The sequence below is a fragment of the Mesoplodon mirus genome, assembly GCF_964341445.2.
Source record: "Mesoplodon mirus genome assembly, chromosome: 10".
Classification (NCBI taxonomy): Eukaryota; Metazoa; Chordata; class Mammalia; order Artiodactyla; family Ziphiidae; genus Mesoplodon; species Mesoplodon mirus.
Genome location: NC_138986.1, coordinates 67,935,955 through 67,962,085, shown reverse-complemented (window position 1 = coordinate 67,962,085; position 26,131 = coordinate 67,935,955). Strand labels below are relative to the sequence as shown.

Genomic DNA, 26,131 nt, shown 5'->3' with positions numbered 1-26,131 from the left:
AGATTACATACTATCTACTTATTTCTTTGTAATTTTTCTATATAATTGTATTTTATTATTTAGGAACACCCAAAGACACTTTGCCAAGAATAAGATACAGCTTAGTCTATATCTTGACAATCTATACAATCCAGTATATATGCTCAACTATATATTGCATATTCTGATAAGGGTAGTTACAGTATAGTGGTATTATTTAGCATGTATTACTGGTTGCATTTTAATAATAAAAGCTGCCTAATAAATGAACTAACCTTTGTGTAGTAGTTCAGTCTACAGACACCTTCACACACATTATATTTCATTAACAATTCTATGCAGTTCTGTTCAATGGGCCCTAACCTATCCACTCAACTTTGGATAACTATTAATTTGGTACATCTTAATAAAGTTAACAGGCTTCATGTGGCATGTTCATGCAGAGATGCAGTTTTTGGCACTAAGGAGTTTAAATTAAAATTAAGGATTTTAAACAAATCCTTGAACACAGTGATCTTACGTATAAATATCTAAGTGGATAAACTATTAAACAGAAAGGTTATAAGAATCATTCATTAGTTCTCTCATTCATCCATTTATTTATTTTTTGAGCACCTACTATGTGGTAGGCACTGTTCTGGTTAGACTGGTCATCTAGATGGCATGTATTACAATGCAATTTATATTTTAAAATAATTGATCAGTGATCATCTGATTTTTCACCATGCAAATCAGAAGATTACTGGGGAAACAAAATCTTAATAATTCTAACCAGGTGAAGAAAACTGACTATGAATAGACAATACTAAAAATAAATACGTAATCTGACAGCCTAATGAGAGACAAGCTAAACAGAAACAAAATCAACATATCCATATTAAAAGCCAGATATCAGAAAGGGGTCACGTGTTTGTCTTGTCTTCAGGGAACTGAATTCAGTTCAAAACATCTACCTGAGAACAGGCAGTGTAAAACAATTTATGAGGTACTCTGGGGGTAAAGTTAACAGCTCACAATAATGGAAGGCAAAATACAGCAAATTTCAATAACAAAACATCATGGGACTTCCAAGGTAGAGGAGAATTAGTTTGGAGTGAGGAATAAAGTTCATAATAACTTGGTTTTGTTATAGGTATTCCTAATCTTGGACAACTGAGATACAGACTTTAATTTTTAACTTGTTTAGTATCACCTCAAACGGAGTCATTTTAAACAAAAACTACTATGAAAAATAGAAGCACTGAATTGGAAAGCAATACATTATTACCCAATTTTACCTGGCATTGATTAGAATTTTAACAATAGAATACAAAAGAAGAAAAGGTGAAAAGAAAAAAATTAGCAGAGAAGAAATCTCCATGGTGCTACATTATCAATAATGAACTGCTGTATGAAGATTCTAATTCCCAAAGACAATTCTGCAAATATGCTTCCATGATCAATATATTTAGCAGAATAAGAGCTAAATCTAGAACCCAGACTCTTAATTTTTAGTAATAAATTCTTCCTAACATATTATAACAAACTACTCTAAAATATTCTATATAAATATTTCAAACTAACAGAAGACTAATATGGAATGAAATTTAATTTTAATAAACCAGTTTCCAAGTTCCAACTTATTTTACACAGTTAGTAGTCTTTAACATGATAAGCACTGACAGTTTGTAAACCTACCATAAATTTTCAATTGCATTTGTGCAATATATAAAGTGTAGATATGTAATATATTTAATGTTAAGTATATGCACTATATTTGTTTGTTATACATATCACATTTTTCAGTTTTCCTTTAAATTGTAAAAAAAATTCAAATAACTATCATATTTCTTAAGGAGAAATTCATATTTTTTGAAATTACTGTCTTGTATTACGGACTTTTTATTATGCTGCATATGAAAAAGGGGATATGATAATGATGAAACATTCCTGATGCATCAGACTGAAAAATTAGACATTTACAGGACATGTCTGAAGCTAAAGTTCTAATTGGATAACCCCCTTTCCCCCCCTTGCTCTATTTTGAAAGATATATAAATTTAATTTGGTTACTGGCATGGTCTATTGGACTCAACACAAGATAGTGGTTAAAAAAAAAAACATTTAGAATTCCAATCTTGGTCTATTGTTCCGGTTCTAATCTCAGTTCACTGAATGCTCTTGGATAAGTCATAACGAAATGACATTTTTCAATTTTCCCATCTGTAAAATGGAGATAACTGTCCTACCTCATGAAGACATTACTTACTTTAATTAACTGGGTAAAATACTGTGAAAATCAAAAAATGATGAAAACGTTCAGTCCAATTAAAATTTAAACTTAAGTCATTATTCAAACTGAAGAGTCTTACAATGTACTTCTTAAACTCTAAACTGAATACTCTAGTAACATTTGCTGAAAATCAGCTGACTCATCCGCACCTTCATCTTTCAAAGGGTGTGGAGTAGCATCAAAGTGACAACTTACAATTTAGAATACATACTTTGACCAGCTCACTAGCTCCAGAGGTGATCTGTGGTTATGTAATAAAAGCCCAGGCTCATTTGACAAACCACAGCACAATTAAAAGATAAATGATCATCCAAGATAAACTGAATGTAACAGAACCAGTTAACAATGGAAATGACAGGAAAAGACTGAAGTTATTGTCAATACAATACATTCAATCTTTCCTCATCTAAATCATAAATCATGTTTATGAAAAGGTGTAGAAATTGATATATTTGAAAACTAACTTGGTAGAAATGCTGCAAGTGTTTATTTGCATTTTCCTTTTCTCAATTCACAAAGCTCCTGGACGGAGACAAACAGCCTTCCTAAAGAAATATGCACCACTTTTAACTCAATTCAATAAGTGATTAGTGAGCAACTACAGTATCAATTGTTCTTAAAAGGTTATGCATAATTAAATTTTATAAATTTAATTATATGTTACTGGGACTTCTGTTTCCAGGAAGACAGAGCAGACAAACTTTTCTCTATTCCTCCCACTAAGTACAACTAAGAACCAGGGACATTGTATACAACACAAACATAAGCTGGGGCGAAGTGAGAGCGGCATGGACATATATACACCACTGAATGTAAAATAGTTGGCTGGTGGGAAACAGTAGCAAAGCACAGGGAGATCAGCTCGGTGCTTTGTGATGACCTAGAGGGGTGGATAGGTATTTATTAAATGTTGCTGATACACAGAATGATAGATCCTAGGGGAAACAGAACAAGAGCTTATCATTCCAAGGAGCATAAGGACAAGATAAAAGAAAAAATATTCAGTCCATTCTTGTCATTCACAGTAGTTAGGTTCTATAACGTCACCAGGAACACTAAATTAGTGAATATGGAACCACAGCTTCTAGGGGAAATACAGCATTAGGTTCCTGCAATCCTCTGATCATATTTTTGTCAACCAAATAACATATAACCTTGTTTTCTGTGTGTTTCTGTTTAAAGACACATTATTTAATATACATTGTTGATTCATTAACACTGAACTCACAGCCAACAACACTATAACTCATGCTTGAATAAAGCTTATCTAACACACATATTTTCTCTGAAAGGGAAATCACAGCTTTCTTGCACTTAGGAACACTAGATAGCACTTCAGCGTTACACTTGGAGGCCCAGTAAAATCACCAAAACGTGAAAAACATAGCACCACAAAAAAAAGACACTTGTTTACAGTATGAGAGTTAAAACAAGAAAGCAGAGCATTGCCTTGTTCAACCTCAGCTGGGAACGTGTACACTGGATGACTCCTAATGTCTGTCCCCCTGTGCATATCCATGAATGACTGTGAAAGCACTGCAAGGTTACAAATAAATTTTAGCTAGTAGGTGAATCTGCAACTGCAGAATCTGTGAATAATAAGGATCAACTGTATATATTCAATCACAAAAATTTAGAGCAGAAAGTGACTTTAGAGATCATCTTTCCAACGTTCTCATTTTTCATATGTGAAAAGTAAGAGGTGGAAGAGCTGCATGATATAGGTAAGGTCAGAATCTAATTAATGCAAATCCCCAAAGTCAGAACATATGGCACTTCAGAGAATGAAGAATATTCTTCAATTTTCCTCAGAGGAGACCCACAAAGTTGCATATATCAGGACGAAAGTCCCTGATAAGAAAAACCACTGCAGTCTACTCTTCAGAGCCAGTGGCCAAGCAGAAAGTCTAGAAATTGGCCTCCCATGAAACTTCAGCTTGACCTTGTCAAAGTTAAGATAGGGGATGATAACTAGCCAACTTAAGTATAGGTTCTGGTACCAGGTTCAAAACACTATATTATTAGAAAATTTAGCAACTAAACTTCAAAACTGAATGATGAGCTTTGATATTTTTCTTTTCTAATATATATTTGGATTGACTATATAAAAAGAAAATAGCCAGGGGCTTCCCTGGTGGCGCAGTGGTTGAGAGTCCGCCTGCCGATGCAGGGGACGCGGGTTCGTGCCCCAGTCTGGGAGGATCTCACGTGCCACAGAGCGGCTGGGCCCGTGAGCCATGGCCGCTGGGCCTGCGCATCCAGAGCCTGTGCTCCGCAGCCAGAGAGGCCACAGCAGTGAGAGGCCCGCATACCGCAAAAAAAAAAAAAGAGCCAAAGTCCACAGATGGGGGGAACAAAGAGAATTACCTCAACAAACCAAAGTTTGGCTAAGTGATACCCAAAGTGATGGGTGATTATAATTCACCTAAGAGTAAAGTTAGCAAATTAAAAGGATTTTTTTTTTTTTTTTTTTTTTTTTTTTTTGCGGTACGTGGGCCTCTCACTGTTGTGGCCTCTCCCACTGCGGAGCACAGGCTCCGGACGCGCAGGCTCAGCGGCCATGGCTCACGGGCCTAGCTGCTCCGCGGCACGTGGGATCCTCCCGGACCGGGGCACAAACCCGTGTCCCCTGCATCGGCAGGTGGACTCTCAACCACTGCGCCACCAGGGAAGCCCTAAAAGGAATTTTAACTTGAAATGTTTATGATATTCTTACAAGAAATAAGGACAAGCATAATTGGTAATCTGCCAAATTCAAAATTTTAGAGTACAACATATTTCTCAATACAGAAAGATCAGTGGAACAAAATAACTATTCTGGACAGATGTTAGAATATATAAAAATGTGGTACAAAATACAAATTGCATCATACCAGTTCTGAAAACAACCTGAATATTAAAAAACACCAAAAACTAAACTTGAATCCAAAGGTGAATTCTCAATTCTCATTACTTTGGGGCATTATTTGACCAAAATCATTACTTCCAATTCCTTGCTAAGCTTTTTCCAACAACCTTCTTTGCTAATTCATCTTCTCCCAGCCTCTAAAAATGTTGACAGGCCCCAAAGCTCAATCCTTCATCCTCTTTATCCACATTTATTCCTTTGGCTGTATCAGCCAGTCTCATAGTTTTAAATTCCATCCATATACTGACAGTGTCCAAAATAAATCTCCAAAATTCTAAATTCATTATATTCATCAGCTACTTGACATATGAAGATGGTTAACTATTACAATATCAAACTCAACATACTCAAAACTGAACTTTCAATCTTTCTTCCTAAACCCACTCTTCCACATTCTCCTCCATTCTCAGATGATGGCAACTTCATCCTACTGCTCAGGCAAAAATCCTCGACTCCCTGACTCCTCTCTCTTTCTCTCACACCTGTCAGCTCTATGTATCAGTTATGGTTTAACCTGGGAATCAGAACCTTCCAGTGATATGGCATCAGGAATTTATTATAAGGATCAGACCTTATAACCACTGTAGGAGAAGCTAAGGAGTACAGATCACAAAGGATATGATTGGAGGATCAGAGAAAAGTCACTAACCAGGGACCATTCAGGGGCACCTGTGAAGAAGTTTGTGGAAACCTGTTGCCTCTGTGTTTGACGGTGGGCCTGAAAACAGTGATGGCAGGGCAGAGTTGGGAAGAAAAGAATGTACTACAAGCTCCTAAAACAGTTACTAGCAAAGAGAAGGTGCTTAATATTTATTTGTTTATCAAATGAATCAACTGAAGTTCTGGAAGGAGAGAAGAAATGAGGCAACGGTAACATCTGAATAAAGAATGGCAAGAAATATTCAGAAGTGATGAAAAACAATATAACGTATTTTCCAGAAGCCAAATAAATTTCAGTTAGATAAACAAAAATCCATACCTAGACTCATCATAGTGAATCTGAACTACACTAAACACAATGATTGGCTCTTAAAAGTAAAACAGAAAGAAAAAAGGTTATCTTCAAAGGAGACAACTGTACTGACAGCTGACTTCTCAACAGTAACACTGAAAGTCAGAAGACACTGGAATGAAATCATCAATATGCTAAAGGAAAAATAACTGTTTACTTCAAATTCAATGTCCAAGGAATAGGGTAAACTAAAGACTATCATAAAAACAATGGAAATTAGCTACTAGCAGAGTCTAAAAGAAATGTTAAAGAATATAACTACTGACAGAAGTTTAATAATTCCACATAGAAGGTATGAGATAATAGAGGAGATGCATAACAAAAGAAGTTGTAAATAAATAAGAAAAGTAATCAAATATTGGCTGTACATAATAAAAACAATAATGTATTATGGGCTTTAATAAAAAAGGAAAAAAGTCAATAATTACACATAAGTTGGAAAGAAGTGAGTAGTACATTACTTGGAAAGGTAAAAATATCAACTTTAGACTTACTGAGTTAAATACACATGCTAAAATTTCTAGAGTAAAATTTCTAGAACACAACTTCAAACTGAGCAGGAAAAAAAGTGAGAAAAAACTATCAAAATAAAAGAAGGCAAGAAAGAAGAAGAAAATAAATACAGAAAAGGTAGGACAAATAACATAAAATAAGATGGTGAAATTTTTTCATATTTTTGATTAATTTAAGTAAGTATAAAACACAAAATGCTCCATTTAAAAGATAAAATATAACCAAAGATAATAAATGCAGTTAAATGCTGTTTACAAGAGATAAACCTAAAATATAAGGAAAGAGAATAAAGTTAAAGGGTAAAACAATATATACAAGGTGTATTTGTTTCCTAGGGCTTCCATAAGAAAGTACCACAAACTGGGTGGCTTAAAACAACAATTTATTGTCTCACAGTTCTGGAGGCTAGAAGTCTGAAATCAAGATGTTGACAGAGGGGGCTTACCTGGTGGCGCAATGGTTAAGAATCTGCCTGCCAATGCAGGGGACATGGGTTCGAGCCCTGGTCCAGGAATATCCCACATGCCACGGAACAACTAAGCCTGTGCGCCACAACTACTGAGCCTGCACTCTAGAGCCCGTGAGCTGCAACTACTGAGCCCGCATGTCGCAACTACTGAAGTCCGCAAGCCTGGAGCCCGTGCTCCGCAACAAGAGAAGCCACCGCAATGAGAAGCCCACGCACCAAAATGAAGAGTAGCCCCCACTCATCACAACTAGAGAAAGCCCACGCACAGCAATGAAGACCCAACACAGCCAAAATTTTTTTTTTAATTTAAAAAAGATGCTCCCTCTGAAATCCATGTACGAGAAATCCTTTCTTGCCTCTTCCTAGCTTCTGGTGGTTTGCTGACAATCCTTGGCATTCCATGGCTTACAGCTGCAGCATTTCAATCTCTGCCTCCCTCGTCACATGGCCTTCTCTCCTCATGCATCTCTATATCCCTTCCCTTCTAATTTATCTCTCTAATGACACTAGTCATATTGGATTAAGGGCCCACCCTATCCTAGTATGACCTCATCTTCACTTATACCTTGACTGCATCTACAAAGATTCTATTTCCAAACAGAATCACATTCACAGGTACCAGAGCATGAAACATACCTTTTTGAGGGACACATTGCAACCTACTACAGCAGGCAAGCACTAACCAAAAAGAGAGAAGTGGGAAGAAAAAAGCTAACAGAGTTCTAGTAATGTCTACTAACATCAGACAATGTACTACGTGAGAACAAGGGTAGTAAGGTAAGATCAGTTAGATCAGTAGTCCAGGTAATACAATGCTTGTTTGAATTAAGATCATGACTAGGGAACAAAAGAAAGTCAACATATTTAAGCAATATCTAGGAAGTAAAACTAACAGGACTTCACTGGATAACCAGGTAAGGTAGACAAAGATGATTTATAGGTTTCTGGCTTGTAAAACTGATTAGAATATGTTATTAATCTCTATCTTCTAGCCAGTTACTTTCTAAAGCACAGATAATATCAATTCTTTTTATTGATCACTAACTCTCCATGGTTAGTCCTAATTCTCTACTCTGGTTTTCTTGGTCTATCACAATCCGGTCCTAGCCTACTTTATTCAAGTGTTCACTTCCATAAACTCTAGTGATTCGATAAACATTTCATGTAATTTCATGGCTTTTTTCAGACTATATACCTTGAATGCCATGCCTATGTATTTACAAAGTTCTACTCAAATGAACCTTCTTCTATAGAACCTTCATTGTACTATTATTGACAATTAAAATATTTTATATGTAATATAAGATTGTCTGGGCTTCTGTAGTACTTTACTCACACTGATAGTACAGCATCTGTCACACTGATATTTATCTACATCTGTCCCTCCAGTCAAGCTACTCATACCTTCAGGATAGGGCTTACCCATCTTTTTATTCCCAGCACCTCACAGTGTGGTTTGCACACAGATGGTTTTCAAGGAATGGTTACTGAATAGTGATCATTAATCAGTTTTAACTAGCACTGCTACTTACTATGATGAAAGTCCAAAAGTAAATGGAAGACAAAGAGGATAGTGATTTCTTTTTCATTTTTATAAATTAGATTCTGAAAAAGATGAATAAAGGTCGTTGTTTCTCAGTAATGAATTCATGTAATTTACAGTTAATGTATTCTAAACTCCCTTGAGACTACGTAATACAGTCTATACCTTCTACTATAAATCCGTATTTAAATGCTGAAGCAGTTTTAAAATCTAAATAATACATAGTCCAGCTCTAGCTATGAAAGTTAAAACTTTACTCAGAAGAGGTAAATCTGATGATATTTGAGGAACTCGTGTCACTGTATAATGGTTAAGAAAAATACTTTTGATACTAATGTGTTAATTTACTACAACTTAGATCATCAATTCTCAAACAATTAAATAAAAACAGAATGTACTTTCTTAAAAAGCTGCATAATCTAGACTTCCTCTGATGACTGAAAACATGTGTATGAAACCTGCAATGACTTCTGTTTATCAGCATGAACATGAACTATCTCTGAGCTGCAGATATAGAAAACTTTTAGTTGATAGAGGTTTCTAATTAAAATATTACAAGGTGGTAACGTACTGTAAATACAATTGCTAAATCTGTAGTGTTTACCCTGAACAATGCTGGTATGTATATGTGCATTTAGAAAATCTAAAGCTTAAACTGTTATTACACAATGAAATACGTTTCCTACATATAATTGAGTATAATTTTTTGAAAACAAAGGTCATATATAACAGGTACCAATATAATAAAAGATACTGAAAACAACCACTAGCAACACCACTTCACGAAGCTTTGCAAAAATCATGGATCATAATTGTTCTTACTATCCCATTATTCAACACTTGGAAGTCCAGTTTGCTAAGATAGTTTTCTGATGTACACAAAGAACAAAATGAGCTCCTTCCATACCCTTCCCCCATATCCTTTCCCTGGAGATTCAAAGCTTAATATGAGTTCCATTTTCCAGAGATAAAAGGACTGCATTAACAATGATGTGCCCTAGCTTTCTTCTTTTTACAATAAATTACCATATTTATATTTTGAAGCTGTCATATGCTAGAGGATATTAAATATCCTCTTGTCATAATTAATTCTTTAAACCAAATTAAATGGCTTGGTTCAAAACAGACTGTGAGAGTTAAAAGAATATAATTCTATCACTAATTATCTTATAATTATTTTAATAATCAGAGCTATTTAATTTATTCCACAATTGCATTAAACAGAGAAATGCACAGTGGCTAAAAAGCTCAAATTTTTCCTAATTTTACCCATAAGATATAAACAAGACTTGAACTTGGGATGTTCAGCAATAAGTTTACAGTAACTTCATCAATACTCCAGGCCAAATCCTAATACCGCAAGCTGTAACAAATTGCTAATTTTTAAAATTCCATCCATAATTATATCAAATATAAGCCATTAGACTAAATCATAAGCATTTCATTTTACTAAGGCTTAGTAATATTTTTGTTATAAACACTATTGTTTCTGCAGTAGACTAATACAATGGCACGGAGAGTGACCCTCCTTTATGATACAATACGAACTCAAGAAGGTCTATAGTAAAATACTATGTTCACAGGCTGCTTGGATTAGTTTGAATCACATTCTCTCCGATGTGATTCAAAGTAGGAACTACACTAGTATTTAATCTATACAATATTCCCCAGGGATATCTCCCAGGTAACAAGCTCCTCATAACGTAAAAGCTAACTTAGAAAAATTGCAATTAAGTAAAACATACATTAAATTAGAACAAATGACACAAGCAAAAGGTTCTCGTTGTAATGAATAAATAGTTAAATGCCAAAGAACCAAATGATAAAACAAAGGTAATACCAATTTCTCTTCAGTAAATTAACAAGCGAAAAAAAGTATTTTGACTCCAGTGACGTTACAAGCACAAGTTTGTAAACCACATGTTCCTTTTCTCCTAGGTGCTTTGACTATATTTATTTTTGGTAGATGGCCTGAGAATGATTTTCTGTAGGAAGTAGGGAAGACAAAATCAAAGGGTTAAGAAGAATTACTAATACCTCATAGACAGCTGGGCAGAGGAACCGTACAGCCAGCCAAAGCTTCTCCTTCCCTCACCTGGCCCACTTGGAAATACAGCATAATCAAGAACTTGATACACTAACCATTCAAAGGACTGAAACCCAAGGAAGCATTTGTCTTAAAAAATGTTTGCGTGATGATAATATGTTCAAATAGGATAAACAAAGCAGGTACCATGGGCCATTTGCTAAAAAATAAAAGTAGCCATTGTTATAGCCCTCCGACCAGCTAGCTATATGCCAAATAGCTCAGTTACTAAGTGTACTATGTAATAATATTGGTTATATTAGTGCTTTTAACTCTAATTAATTTCATTTATTTAAAATAATTCTTTTAATAAACTGTAAATAAAAGAGTTAAGCATTTCATTCCAAAATAGAACAGAGGGGGAAAAAAGAAAATGGCTCTGTTCAGCAGAGAAATAAGACTATTTACCCCCCTATAGTTTATTAGCTATATTCTTGCTGACTTAATCCTTTCTTATACAAGAACATTTTTTTCAGCAGTCTGAATATTTTACCAAATAAATTATATTTACCAAATAAATTTTACCAAAATACATTATAATTTCTTTCTTAAAAATAATAACACTTGGGGCTTCCCTGGTTGCGCAGTGGTTGGGAGTCCGCCTGCCGATGCAGAGGACGCGGGTCCGTGCCCTGGTCCGGGAGGGTCCCACATGCCGCGGAGCAGCTGGGCCCGTGAGCCATGGCCGCTGAGCCTGAGCGTCCGGAGCCTGTGCTCCGCGGTGGGAGAGGCCACAATAGTGAGAGGCCCGCGTACCGCAAAAAAAAAATAAATAAATAATAACACTTGTTCAAGTAAGCATGAGAATCAGATTATTCTTTTCTTTAAATAAATCTGAGCAAAAGGAAAAAAAAACACTTTAGTCAGCAGAGTTGAGGACTTGTTCATACATTTTCAAGTAGAATCATGTAGTTGATTTCACTTACTTCATCATGCTACTTACTAAGCTAGCCATTTCTCAACTTCAAATGCCCAGACCTGAGTTGGTTAAGATGCATCTTATATTTAATCCTACAAAACCTCATAAATCAACACTATTTTTGCATTTTAGGCCAGTAGCTTGTAACTGTAAAGTCTATAAGGGCAGAACCCATATTTACTTTGTTCACTCCTACAATTGAATATAGAATATGAATAAATCTTCCCAACAAATCTATGAGCTAATCACTATTACTATGGACATTTTACAGATGAGGAAGCTTTAAAAGATTAAGTAACAACAGCAAAGAAGTAGTGGAGCTAGGATTTGGTTCTGTGCAATCCTGACCAAAAACCCATGTTCTTAACCACTATACATATTGTCAACATTATTTTAAGACATTTGTTACCAAAAAATTATATACATAAAAATTTTGTTATTTGTTATTTCTTGCTCTCCAGGTGTTCAACAATTTATAATTAATTACACAAATAAATTGAAGATATATGCATTTTAAAAGGGAAAAATTAACAGGGATTGGAATCAAACAGGAAATGATTCACAAACAAAAGTGAAATTTACACAGTTCAGCAAACAACAGAACTGTAGGATCGGCAAAAAGGGAGTATGGACTTTTAAATCTACCTTACTGAAAACAACAAAAATAATAGCAATATATAATTGCTATATATATTAATACATATTTTACATATATTAGTTCATTTAAACCTCACTAAAGTCTTACAAGGCCAATTCCTATTTTACCAATGAGGAATCTGAGGCACAGAAACAAAGGCTGTGCTCAAGGTCACACAGGTAACAAGAAGATTTAAACCCAGGCAGCCTGGCTCTAGAATCTGTGTTCTAAACTATGCTATACAAATAATAAGTTTATACAGCTCACTATAAGTCACTGACATCGTACTCAAGAGTTTGCACTCTCCAGAACACAGACAACCTTTGTAATCCTAGCTTTTCACGAAGACCAATAATTTTTAGTTGGAAATTAGTTAATATAAACCCACAATAATTTTAAAGCAATGTATAGCTTTCAGTTGAAAATCTGAGTTGTATGTCTGTAAAGGTCAACACAATGTAAACTGCTAAGATATACACGAGTTATTTTAGGCCATGATAAATCAACATTAAGTTAATATACCTTGAATTTTCAGAAATGGTACTATAAGGAGGGAAAAGAGCAAAGTTTAGATTTTAAATGCCATCAACAGGACAGTTAATAGATTTTTCTATTTGCATTAAATTTTAATCCAACAAGAATCTATACTATAACCACTTTATTGCAGCAGCTAAGGGAGATTCAAAACCATACTTTGAAAGCCTAAGACATCATAAAAAAAAAATCACTGCATTTTCAAAGATTGGTATTCACATTATACCTTTCAAGACATTCTACACCATACTAAGCTTTGTAGAAATATTAGGAACACAATCAAGAAAAGAAATTAATTTGTCTCATGGTTTTCTTTTTCTTTAACATCTTTATTGGAGTATAATTGCTTTACAATGGTGGGTTAGTTTCTGCTTTATAACAAAGTGAATCAGTTCTACATATACATATATCCCCCTATCTCTTCCCTCTTGCATCTCCCTCCCTCCCTCCCACCCTCCATATCCCACCCCTCTAGGTGGTCACAAAGCACCAAGCTGATCTCCCTGTGCTATGCGGCTGCTTCCCACTAGCTATCTATTTTACATTTGGTAGTGTATATATGTCCATGCCACTCTCTCACTTTGTCCCAGCTTACACTTCCCCATACCCATGTCCTCAAGTCCATTCTCTAGTAGGTCTGCGTCTTTATTCCCGTCTTGCCCCTAGGTTCTTCATGACCTTCTTTTTTTTTTTTTAGATTCCATAGATATGTGTTAGCATACGGTATTTGTTTTTCTCTTTCTGACTTACTTCACTCTGTATGACAGACTCTAGGTCCATCCACCTCACTACAAATAAATCAATTTTGTTGCTTTTTATGGCTGAGTAATATTCCATTGTATATATGGGCCACATCTTCTTTATCCATTCATCTGCTGATGGACACTGAGGTTGCTTCCATGTCCTGGCTATTGTAAATAGAGCTGCAATGAACATTGTGGTACATAACTCTTTTTGAATTATAGTTTTCTCAGGGTATATGCCCAGTAGTGGGATTGCTGGGTCATATGATAGTTCTATTTTTAGTTTTTTAAGTAACCTCCATACTCTTCTCCACAGTGGCTGTATCAATTTACATTCCCACCAACAGTGCAAGAGGGTTCCCTTTTCTCCACATCCTCTCCAGCATTTATTCTTTGTAGATTTTTTGATGATGGCCATTCTGACTGTTGTGAGATGATATCTCATTGTAATTTTGATTTGCATTTCTCTAATGATTAATGATGTTGAGCATTCTTTCATGTGTTTGTTGGTAATCTGTATATCTTTGTTGGAGAAACGTCTGTTTAGGTCTTCTGCCCATTTTTGGATTGGGTTGTTTGTTTTTTTGATATTGAGCTGCATGAGCTGCTTGTAAATTTTGGAGATTAATCCTTTGTCAGTTGCTTCATTTGCAAATGTTTTCTCCCATTCTGAGGGTTGTCTTTTGGTCTTGTTTATGGTTTCCTTTGCTGTGCAAAAGCTTTTAAGTTTCATTAGGTCCCATTTGTTTATTTTTATTTCCATTTCTCTAGGAGGTGGGTCAAAAAGGATCTTGCTGTGATTTATGTCATAGAGTGTTCTGCCTATGTTTTCCTCTAAGAGTTTAATAGTGTCTGGCCTTACATTTAGGTGTTTAATCCATTTTGAGTTTATTTTTGTGTATGGTGTTAGGGAGTGTTCATTCTTTTACATGTAGCTGTCTGTTTCCCAGCACCACTTATTGAAGAGGCTGTCTTTTCTCCACTGTATATTCTTGCTTCCTTTATCAAAGATAAGGTGACCATATGTGTGTGGGTTTATCTCTGGGCTTCCTACCCTGTTCCATTGATCTATATTTATCTGTTTTTGTGCCAGTACCATACTGTCTTTATTACTGTAGCTTTGTAGTATAGTCTGATGTCAGGGAGCCTGATTCCTCCAGCTCCGTTTTTCTTTCTCAAGATTGCTTTGGCTGTTCGGGGTCTTTTGTGTTTCCATACAAATTGTGAAATTTTTTGTTCTAGTTTTGTGAGAAATGCCATTGGTAGTTTAGTAGGGATTGCCATGAATCTGTAGGTTGCTTTGGGTAGTACAGTCAGTTTCACAATGTTGATTCTTCCAATCCAAGAACATGGTATATCTCTCCATCTATTTGTGTCATCTTTAATTTCTTTCATCAGTGTCTTATAATTTTCTGCATACAGGTCTTTTGTCTCCTTAGGTAGGTTTATTCCTAGATACTTTATTCTTTTTGTTGCAATGGTAAATGGGAGTGTTTTCTTAATTCACTTTCAGATTTTTCATCATTAGTATATAGAAATGCAAGAGATTTCTGTGCATTAATTTTGTATCCTGCTACTTTACCAAATTCATTGATTAGCTCTAGTAGTTTTCTGGTAGCATCTTTAGGATTCTCTATGTATATTATCATGTCTCATGGTATTTTAATATCTTAGCCCCACTTCACTAATCACATGCTACAATTCTTGTGATTCAGAGACATGGCTACTCTCCTTTCAAACTATTACAGGCTGCTCTCTAACATACTGCATCTAACATAAGTATTAGATATAAACTCATTTATTTCGTGCAAACTGCTATAATACATAACATTCTCTCCATGAAAAAAAGCGTATTACTCCAGCTAACTGAATAATATGTATTTTATGTAATAATTATCATTTTATATTTCATATTAAATACCCCATTTTTGAAAACTGACACCCATGTTACTTAAATAAATCATGTAGCTACACCAATTTAACTTGCATATTGCTATCCAAAAAATCACCTTAAATGCTGACCTTGTGGTGTGTTTTAAAGAGGACTAGAATCAAAAATAATTCATTTTTTTAACAAAAAGACATTCAAATAGGTAAAATTTTAAAATATATATATATTTTAAAACAAACTAAGAATAAAAGAAAATGACAAACTACTAAACTGAATTACACTTTGCTATATTTAACTGCAATGGACAAATGGAAGGAAAAAATTAATAATATCATTTCTAACACAGAAAAATGGACATGCTACATTTAGCCTCACGTAGCTTTTAAGTGTTGCTAAGAATTACAATCTGTAAAAAGCAAAACAAAATCACCTTTCAAAACTCAATGAAACAATCAACAGAAACACACAAGGGTTTATACTCCTTAACTAAATATTATAAATACAGCATTTAGGCAAAATAAAAGATTTAGTAATGAGGCAATTTAACAAACTTTACTTCACCTTTGAAGCCTTATTTCCAAACAACCATATTCAGCTGTGACTTTTAAGAAAAGAAAAAAGAAGAAGATGCAGGCGGCACCATCTGAATTAATCCCTCAGCAGCCACTGTTCAGAAGAGCTGTGGTCTTCTCCAAGCCACCTCCAGAAAAACATATAAGCCTACACTCAGCTTGCATGACTTTTGATGTGGAGGTTCCAAAGTGAACCAGCAACCCAGAATATCTGTATACCCAACACTGTGTCGGGAAGAATAACCTTGAGCTTACTACTTAGCAATATTTATCCAAAGATATTTTATATATATGGGGGGGAGGGGAAATGTGTTTGGGGGCAGTTTCAAAAAAATATTGATTAATAATATTTAATTATTCATATTATTAGTAGTTAATAGTGTTATAATAATATAATATTGATAATATTGGTTAATAATTAATAAAAGATTAATTGATATTAATGTTAACACCAATGCATAGCTAAGATTAAATTAGAGAAATAATATTTTTGGATAAGTATTGATAAGCAGGAAACTAAAGATTATTCTTCCTGAAAAAGTGTCAGGCATACAGATATTCTAGATTGCCAATATTATTTGTCTTATCTAATCTTTTATATTATTCTATAGAATATACATATTCTATCCAATCCTACAGTCAAAAGTTATCTATCTATCCTTGGATTAAACCAGGCCAATAGACAGTGAAATACCTAAACAACACTATTTGGGGCCCCAGATAATTGTTCCGGCTGTACTTTGCTATTAAGTCACAAACTCTTAAGGATGTAAAATACTAACTACTCTATTTTTTGAAAACTGATACCCATATGACTTAATAAAATTCTTTTTTTAGTTAGGATTCACCACACTACACAGTATCTTTATTTGAAAATATACAGTCTCTTGAGACTTAATCTTCTGGAATCTGGATTCATATAACTCATCGTATATCCTTCATTCCATTAGCTACAAAAAAACAAACCTGTGGTTTATCTTTGGCAAGTAAAAAGAATTTTATGGCATGCATTGGTACACTTTTAACCTCTCTGCCAGCGTTATCTTATTTACTTTCTCTTTATGATTTTCTTGATTAAACATTTTTTGTTGTTATGTATTTACTCATATGGGATGCCATAAAAAATTGTGGAACAAGGTGAAATTAAACAAGTCTTTGGAAAAACAATGAAAATATTCATGCTAAAGCATTTTTTACTCTAAAATAGCAATCAATGAAGTCTAAAATGAAGATTAACCAATAAATGAAAAAACACAATGAACATAATGAAGAATTGTAATGTAATTCCACAATTAAACCCTACCCTAATAAAATATAGATAAGTGTTTGCTATCCAAGTGCAAACATGAAGTAGTTTCCTTCAAAGGAAAAAAGGCTTGTTTCAAAACATTTAATTATAATATTAACGATCATATCTTATATTTGTAATTCACTGAACAGGATTACTTTCAAGTAAAATGTATTTTCACTTTTACAATTTAACAAAGTTCATTTTTTTATATTAGAAATAACTTTCTTTTAAGACTAAAATTAGTGAAGTTTAAAGGATGCTACCAACATGTTAGCTGTGATAGGTCAAAGAAGTAATCTGGGAAAATGAGATAGATTTATGGGTACATACATAAAGTATACATAAAAGTACTTTACTTTCTTTTTGGAAAGTATATGTAAAATACCCAGTAAACAGTGGAGCCTTATGCAAATGGTATTATTTCATGTAAAAATCATGGAGAAACAAAGGGGCATACTTACCCTTCTCCTCCCATTCTTGTTATCTTTAGGCGAAAATCCACAGAATTCAAACTGGGAGGCTTCCATTTCAAAATATCATCACATCGACCAGGTTTATATTTCTAAAGTGAATTAAAATGATGATAATAGTTAATATGAAGCTAAAAATTAAACATTTGATTTATTAAATATATCAATCAATTACTTTTCATTAAGCAAAATCACTACATTTTTTCTGAATATAATTTTTGTTTTTTGTTTTTTGTTTTTTGTTTTTTTTTTTTTTTGGTACGCGGGCCTCTCACTGTTGTGGCCTCTCCCATTGCGGAGCACAGGCTCCGGACGCGCAGGCTCAGTGGCCATGGCTCACGGGCCCAGCCGCTCCACGGCACGTGGGATCCTCCCGGACCGGGGCACGAACCCATGTCCCCTGCATCGGCAGGCGGACTCTCAACCACTGCGCCACCAGGGAAGCCCAATTTTTGTTATTTTTAACTGATGAGTGAAGTTAGACATCAACCATCTTACTGATGGCCTCTTTTTCCTGCCAAAGCATGTAGACACTTGTTTGTGAAAGTCTCGAAAAATAATGAAACCTGTTATTCCCTCCAATCCTACTATAACTTAAAGGAAGTTCGATCATTTTTTTAAAATTTTGTTCCTTCTTATTCAATAGATTTACTGTGGGATAATTCACAATTAATAAAATTAACTAATGAATTTTGTCAAATGGATACAATCATGTAACAATCGCCAGAATCATGATATACAGCATTTCAATCACCCCCAAAAAGTTTCCCCTTGACAGCTGCAGTCAGCTCCCTGTTACCAACTCTCTGGCAAGAGTGACCTTCTTTCTATCACTATAGTTGTGCCTTTTCTAGAATTCATAAGAAATTCTTACACAAGGTTTTGCTATATGATGGTGCATATATTAGCTTGTTCCTTTTTATTAAACTGAGCAGGATTCCTTTCTATGCATATACCACAAATTGTTTATGCATTTACAAGTTGATGGATATCTGGGTTGTTCCCATTTTTAGGCTACCAGGAATGATGCTGGTCCGAACATTTGTGTGGACATCCGTTTTCATAACTTTTGGGTAAATACCCAGCAGTAGAATGGCTGGGTCACATGGTTAATGTATGTTTAACTTTACAAGAAGCTGTCAAATCGTTTTCCAAAGTGGCAGTGACATCTTCCATTCCCACCAGTAACACATGAGAGATCAAATTGCTCCACATCCATCCTAGGACTAGGTATTGTCAGTCTTTTTAATTCTACAGTATGTCTCATAATTTTAATTTGCATTTCTCTAAATGACAGATGTTGAAGATCTTCTAATTTGCTTATTTGCTGCTATCTGTGTATTTTCTTTGGTGAAGTGTCGGTTTAAAATTTTTCCCTTGTTTTTACTGGGTTATCTCCTTATAATTGACCTGGAAGAGTTGTTTACATATTCTGGATAAATAGCCTTGTTTGGATCCATGTACTGCAAATATTTTCGACCAGTTTTTGTCTTGCCTTTTCATTTTCTTAACAATTTCTTTTGAATATATTTTAATGAAGTCAAAATCAACTATTTTTTCCAACTTTACTGAAGTACGATTGAGAAGTAAAAAATTTAAGGTATACAACATGATGTTTTGATATATGTATACACTGTGAAATAATTACCACAATCAAGCTAATTAACATATCCATCATCACACAGTTAATTCTTTGTGTACGTTGTAAGAACATTTAAGATCTATTCCCTGAGGAAATTTCAAGTATACTTTATTATTAACCACAATCACCATGCTATACATTAGGTTTCCAGAACTTATTCATCTTATAACTGAAAGTTTCTACCCTTTGATCAATATCTCCCCTCTTCCCCTAGCCCCCAGCCGCTGGTAACCACCATTCCACACTCTAAGTTTGACCTCTTTTTTTTTAAGATTCCATATATATATGAGCTTATTTCACTTAGCATAATGTACTCCAGGTTCACCCGTGTTGTCACAATTGGCAGAATTTCCTTCTTTCTTAAGGCTGAATAATATTCCATTGTATATGTATACCATTATTTTCTTTATCCATTTATCCACTGATGGACACTTAGGTTGTTTCCACATTTTGGCTACTGTGAATACCGCTGCAGTAAAGATGGGAATGCAGGTGTCTCTTCAAGATGCCGGTTTTATTTCTTTCGGATACATATCCAAAAGTGGAACTGCTGAGTGACATGTAAGTTCTATGACTAATTTTCTGAGAAACCTCCATATTATTTTTCATAAGAGCTATATCAATTTACAGACCTACCAACAGTGCACAAGGGCTCCCTTTTCTCCACATCCTCACCAGCAAGTTATCTTTTCACTTTTTGATGACGGCCACCCTAAATGGTGTTAGGCGATATCTCAGTGTGGTTTTGATTTCCATTTTCCTGATGATTAGTGATGTTGAGCATCATTTCAAAATCATCAATTTTAAACTTTTACAATTTGTGCTTTTTGTGCCCTCTTTAAGGAATCTTTGCCTATCCTAAGGTCACTGCAATTTTCTACTACATTTTCTTAGAGAAATTTTATAGTTTTAACTCTTATTTTTAGGTATATGATCCATTTGAGGTTAATTTATTTATAAGATGTGAAGTAAGGGGCTGTTTGTTGTTTGGCAGTTGGATATCAAATTCATCCAGCACCGTTTGTTAAAAGATTATCCTTCTCTCACTGAATTGCCTTGACATCTTTGTCAAAAATCAGTTGTTTAGGGCCTCCCTGGTGGCGCAGTGGTTGAGAGTCCGCCTGCCGATGCAGGGGATACGGGTTCGTGCCCCGGTCTGGGAGGATCCCATATGCCGCGGAGCGGCTGGGCCCGTGAGCCATGGCCGCTGGGCCTGCGCATCCGGAGCCTGTGCTCCGCAACGGGGGAGGCCACAACAGTGAGAGGCCCGCATACCGCAAAAAAAAAAAAAAAAAAAATCAGTTGTTTATAGATATAGATATATTTCTATTCTTACTAATCTGTTGCATTGATAAATATGCCTTTCTATCTGCTCATAGCATATTGTCTTGATAACTCTAGCTCTATATTAAGTTTTGAAAGCAGGTTATGTAAGTCCTCAAACTTTTTCTTTTTCCAAATTTTCTTAGCTAATGTAGCATTTATATTTCCACATATATTTTATTTTATTTACTTTTTATTTATTTTATTTTTGGCTGCATTGGGTCTCCCTTGCTATGTGCACGCTTTCTCTAGTTGCGGCGAGCGGGGACCACTCTTCGTTATGGTGCGCGGGCTCTAGAGCACAGGCTCAGTAGTTGTGAATGGGCTTAGTTGCTCTGCGGCAGGTGGGGTCTTCCCAGACCAGGGCTTGAACCCGTGTCCCCTGCACTGGCAGGCAGATTCTTAACCACTGTGCCACCAGGGAAGCCCTCCACATATACTTTAAAATTACCTGGTCAATTTCTATGAAAAATAAGTTTACTGGGATTTTAAGTAAGACTGCAGTAAATTAATAGATCAATTAAGGGAAAAATAACATCTTAGCAATACTGAATCTTTTGATTCATGAACACTTCAAATCTCTCTATTTACTTAGTACTTAGGTCTTCCTAAATTTCTCAGCAATGTTTTGTAGTTTTCGGTATACAGGTCTTGCACAACTTTTGTTAAATTTCTTCCTAATAATGTAATACTTTGGTGGTACTATCAATGCAAAAAATTGGTTGTTTCTATACAACAGCCATGAATAATCCAGAAAGGAAATTAAGAAATCAATTCCATTTACAATAGCATCTAAAAGAACAAAATACCTAGGAATAAATTTAACAAAGGAAATGAATGGTCTATATACTGAAAACTACAAAACATTACTGAAAAAGTTTAAAAAGACCTAAAAATGCAAAGACATCCCATATTCATAGATAGGAAAAGTGATATTGTGATTTATAATAAATATACATTTGGTCTTCATCCCCACTTCTGGCACAGAGCTCCTAAAACCCTTGGAATTTCCAAAGTGAAGAGAGTGATAAGGGTCTTTTATTATGTTAATGAGGTGACTTTGAGGTAGCACCTAGGGATGGGGACTAGTTGCCAGGAGCCAACCAAGTGATAAGAGGGTTGGAACTTTCAGTCCCACCCCTCTGACCTCTGGGGAGGGGAGGGGGGCTAGAAGTTGGATCAATTGCCAGTGGCCAATGGTTTCATCAATCATGCCTGTGTAATCAAGGCTCCATAAAAACCAAAAAAGAAAAATGGGGTTCAGAAAGTTTCTGGGTTGGTGAACACTTGGATATTCAGGAAGAGGGGGTGACTCGAAAGGGCACAGAAGTTCCACGCCCCTCCCCCATGCCTTGCCTTATGTATCTATTTCCTCTGGCTATTCCAGAATTTCATCCTTTTATAATAAACCAGTAATCTAGTAAGTAATATATTTTTCTGAGTACTGTGAGCCACCCTAGCAAACTAATTGAACCTGACAAGGGGGTCATGGGAACTTCTGATTTATAGTCAGGTGGTAAGAAGTACCGGTAACAACCTGGAATTTAACTGGTGTCTGAAGGCCAAGGAGAGGGTCCTTGGAACCTCCAATCTACAGCTAGTCAACTAGAAGCACAGGTAATAACATGAACTTGCAACTGGCATCTGAAGTTAAGGGGTGGGGGAGGGTGGGGAAACTGGAAGCAGTACAGTTTTGAAGAGCCCTCAACCTGTTGAATCTGACGCTATCACTGGGTAGACAGTGTCAGAATTGAGTTGAATTGTAGGACACCCAGCTGGTGTCAGAGAAGTGCTTGCTGGTGTGGAAAACCCCCTCCACACTGGGACTGGTCTCAGAACACCCATTAAGAAGAATTAATATTGCTAAACCGTCAATACTACTCAAAGCAATCTATAGATTCAATGCAATCCCTATCAAAATTCCAACAACTTTTTCTTTTTAACAGAAATAGGAAAGCCAATCCTCAAATTCATATGCAGTTACAAGAGACCCTGAAGAGCCAAAACAATCTTGAAAAAAGAACAACACAAAGTTATGACTCACACTTTCCAATTTCAAAACTTACTATAAAGCTACAGTAATCAAAACGGAGGTGTTGACATAAGGACAGACATTTAAACCAATGGAATAAAACTGAGAGTACAGAAATAAACTCACATTGACAGCCAATAGCCAATTGATTTTTTTTTACAAGGATGCCAAGTCCATTCAACGGTGAGAGAATACTCTCTTCAACAAATGATGCTGGAACAGCTGGATTTCCACAAGTAAAAGAATGACGTTTGGAACCCTATCTCCCATCATATACAAACACTAACTAAAAATGGACCAATGCCCTAAATATAACAGCTAAAACCATAAAACTCTTAAAAGAAAACACAGGGGTAAATTTTCATGATCTTGGATTTGGTGGTGAATTGTTAGATATGACATCAAAAGCACAAGCAATAAAAAAAAATAAACTGGACTTCATCAAAACTAAAAAACTTGTGCATCACAAGATATCAAGAAAGTGAAAAGATAACCTACAGAATGGAAAAAAATGTGCAAATCATATACCTGATAAGGGTTTAATATCCAAAATACATAAAGAACTCCTATAACTCAACAACAAAGACAACCCAATTTTTAAAACTGTCAAAGAACTTGAATACCCATTTCTTCCATAGAAGAGATACAAATGGTGAATAAGCACGTAAAAAGATGCTCAGTATCATTAGCTATGAGGGAAATGTAAATCAAAATCATAATGAGATACTACTTCACATGGGTGGCTGTAATTTTTTTTTTTTTAGAGGAAAATAACAAGTGTTGGAGAGGATGTGAAGAAATTAGTAACTATGTATGTTGCTGTAAGGAATATAAAATGATCCAGCCACTATGGATAATAATTTGACAGTTCCTCAAAAACTGAATTTGAAACACAGAATTACCATATGACTCTGCACATGGTAGAGCAAAAAAATTGGAAACAGGGACCCAGATACTGACATGTCTACAACCTAGGTTTCCATCACCATATAAATGGGTAAACAAAATGTAGTATATACATACAATGGAATATCATTCTGCCACAAAAAAGAATGAAGTTCTGACACATGCTACAAAATGAATGATCCTCAAAAACACTACGCTAAGTGAAATAAGCCAGACACAAAAGGATAAAAATAGTATGATTCCACCTGTATGAAATATCCGCAATAGGCAAATTCATAGTGACAGAAAGTAGATTAGCGGTACCAAGGGCAGGAGGTGGAGGTGGGGGGGCATTGAGGGGGTGGGTGGAAGGAGCGTTATTGCTTAATGGTTACAAAACTTCTCTTTGCACTGATGTAAAAGTTGTGGAAATGGTTGTACAACATTGTCCATCTAATCAAAGAGACTACAGCATAGGAAAAAAGTGTTTTAAATTATTCTAGAACACAGTAAAAAGAGAAAATCTTTTACTTTGGTGGCTATGGACTTATTATAGAGGAATGAAGATTGAAAGCTTTGAATAATGGGTAATATTCACGAATGCAGACTTATACCATGACGTAAATATGAGCAAAACACTTGGGTAGAAAAATATAGAATCTCCTGAAGGAGAGGAAAGTATGTCAATTCAGCGAGGGCATTATGGGGGACGGGGCCATATTATGAGAAAGATACTCAGGAAGGAAAAACTGCTAAGTGTTCTCATTACTAATATTTTTTAGATATACGAGTCAAATTGCATTTTAACAGATTTTTATAAATTTGAGGAAAAAACGCAAAAACCCTAGTCATTGAATCTCTTATTTCAAACAGAAGTCCATATAATGACAAATTCAGTACAACAAGTTTTGCTAAGAAAGACAAACCATTGGAGCTGATGGGAAAGACATTTTATCTGTAGCAAATTTAAGAACATAATGCACACTATTTTCCCCCAAGGCTTGTGCTTAAACATGAATGAATATAAAATCAAATATATAATATTTCAGTGGAAGTTTCTGCCCATTTATTTGCCCTGAGAGATACATTTAGGTAACACATGTCCTTCAGGATGATCACAAATAAGCCTCTTTAGACTTACTGAATATAAATGTTTCTATAAATGTTAAACTGCTAAATTTTCCAGTCGTGACCCCATTAATAAAAATAATAATAAAATTTAGTCTTTTTTCTAATAAAGTCTGTCTGACAGAAACATCACAGACCTTTTAGTAAGAGTGGTTCCCTATGGTAGTGAAGGGTAAAAAGGAGTGAGGGGAGAAAGGAGTGTCAGCATCCCACACCAACCCCACTCACAGCGGCTGCCAAGGGACTGTCACATGTACAAACAAACCATCATTTACTTCTGTTCCCTATTCAGTTATACGACTATGAGTATGAGACCACTTAGAAAACCAATACCAATCTAAGTTATTAAATCTAGGAAATGTTAATAATTGTACAGCTTTAAAATATTTCATAATGGGTACCTAATAACAAATTCTAAACGTAATTTTAATATAATATTATTTGTAAAATAGCTACTAACTATCCTTCACATTCTTCTCTCTGGAAATCATCTAATGGAGAATAGCATATACTGACTCTTCTGCTTTTACACAGCAATAGTTCAAGTGCATAAGCCATTCCTCATCTGACTGTACACCAAACCATTTATATTAATCTGAAAACCTAGACTTGACATACTGAGAATTTCAAAGCAACTTTATGAAAATCAAAGAAATGCCTGACAAAAATTTTTAGGAAATTATATTTTAAAAATACTGGGGCTTCCCTGGTGGCACAGTGGTTGGGAGTTCGCCTGCCGATGCAGGGGACACAGGTTCGTGCCCTGGTCCAGGAGGATCCCACATGCCGCGGAGCGGCTGGGCCCGTGAGCCTGAGCCGTGGCCGCTGAGCCTGCGCGTCCGGAGCCTGTGCTCCGCAACGGGAGAGGCCACAACAGTGAGAGGCCCGCATACCACAAAAAAAACATAATAATACTGTAGTTCTGAATTACCGAATATAAATGCAACGACATAGATCCCATGAGTAAAATGTATTTAAATACCTGTCCGAATGTAAATTCTACTTCAGTAAAATCATGTCTAATCATGTGCCTACAAAACAATTAGTAAAATAAATACTTGATAAAAAATTTAAAAAATAAAGTGAAATTTTTTAAACTTATAAAATATTAGCCTCAGGTATTTTTAAATTTATATGTTTAAATAGAATATTTTAGATTATGAACATGACTTAAATTAGCACTATTCACAAAAGAGTATGTATATCAATAACTATTTAAAAATCCTTTTTTCAAGTTCCCCAAAATAAAAAGGTCAAAGATATTATATAATATCTGTATTAT

General features: G+C 35.2%; 1 protein-coding gene across 2 annotated transcripts in view; it reads right to left on the bottom strand.

The window, feature by feature from the left end:
- RNGTT (RNA guanylyltransferase and 5'-phosphatase) overlaps positions 1-26,131 on the bottom strand; it is a 237,893-nt gene that overhangs the window by 76,696 nt on the left and 135,066 nt on the right. For both annotated transcript variants that reach the window (XM_082633617.1, XM_082633618.1), the window contains exon 13: positions 17,831-17,931. In XM_082633617.1, the coding sequence (XP_082489743.1) occupies positions 17,831-17,931 (101 nt within the window). The remainder of the gene's footprint in view (positions 1-17,830; positions 17,932-26,131) is intronic.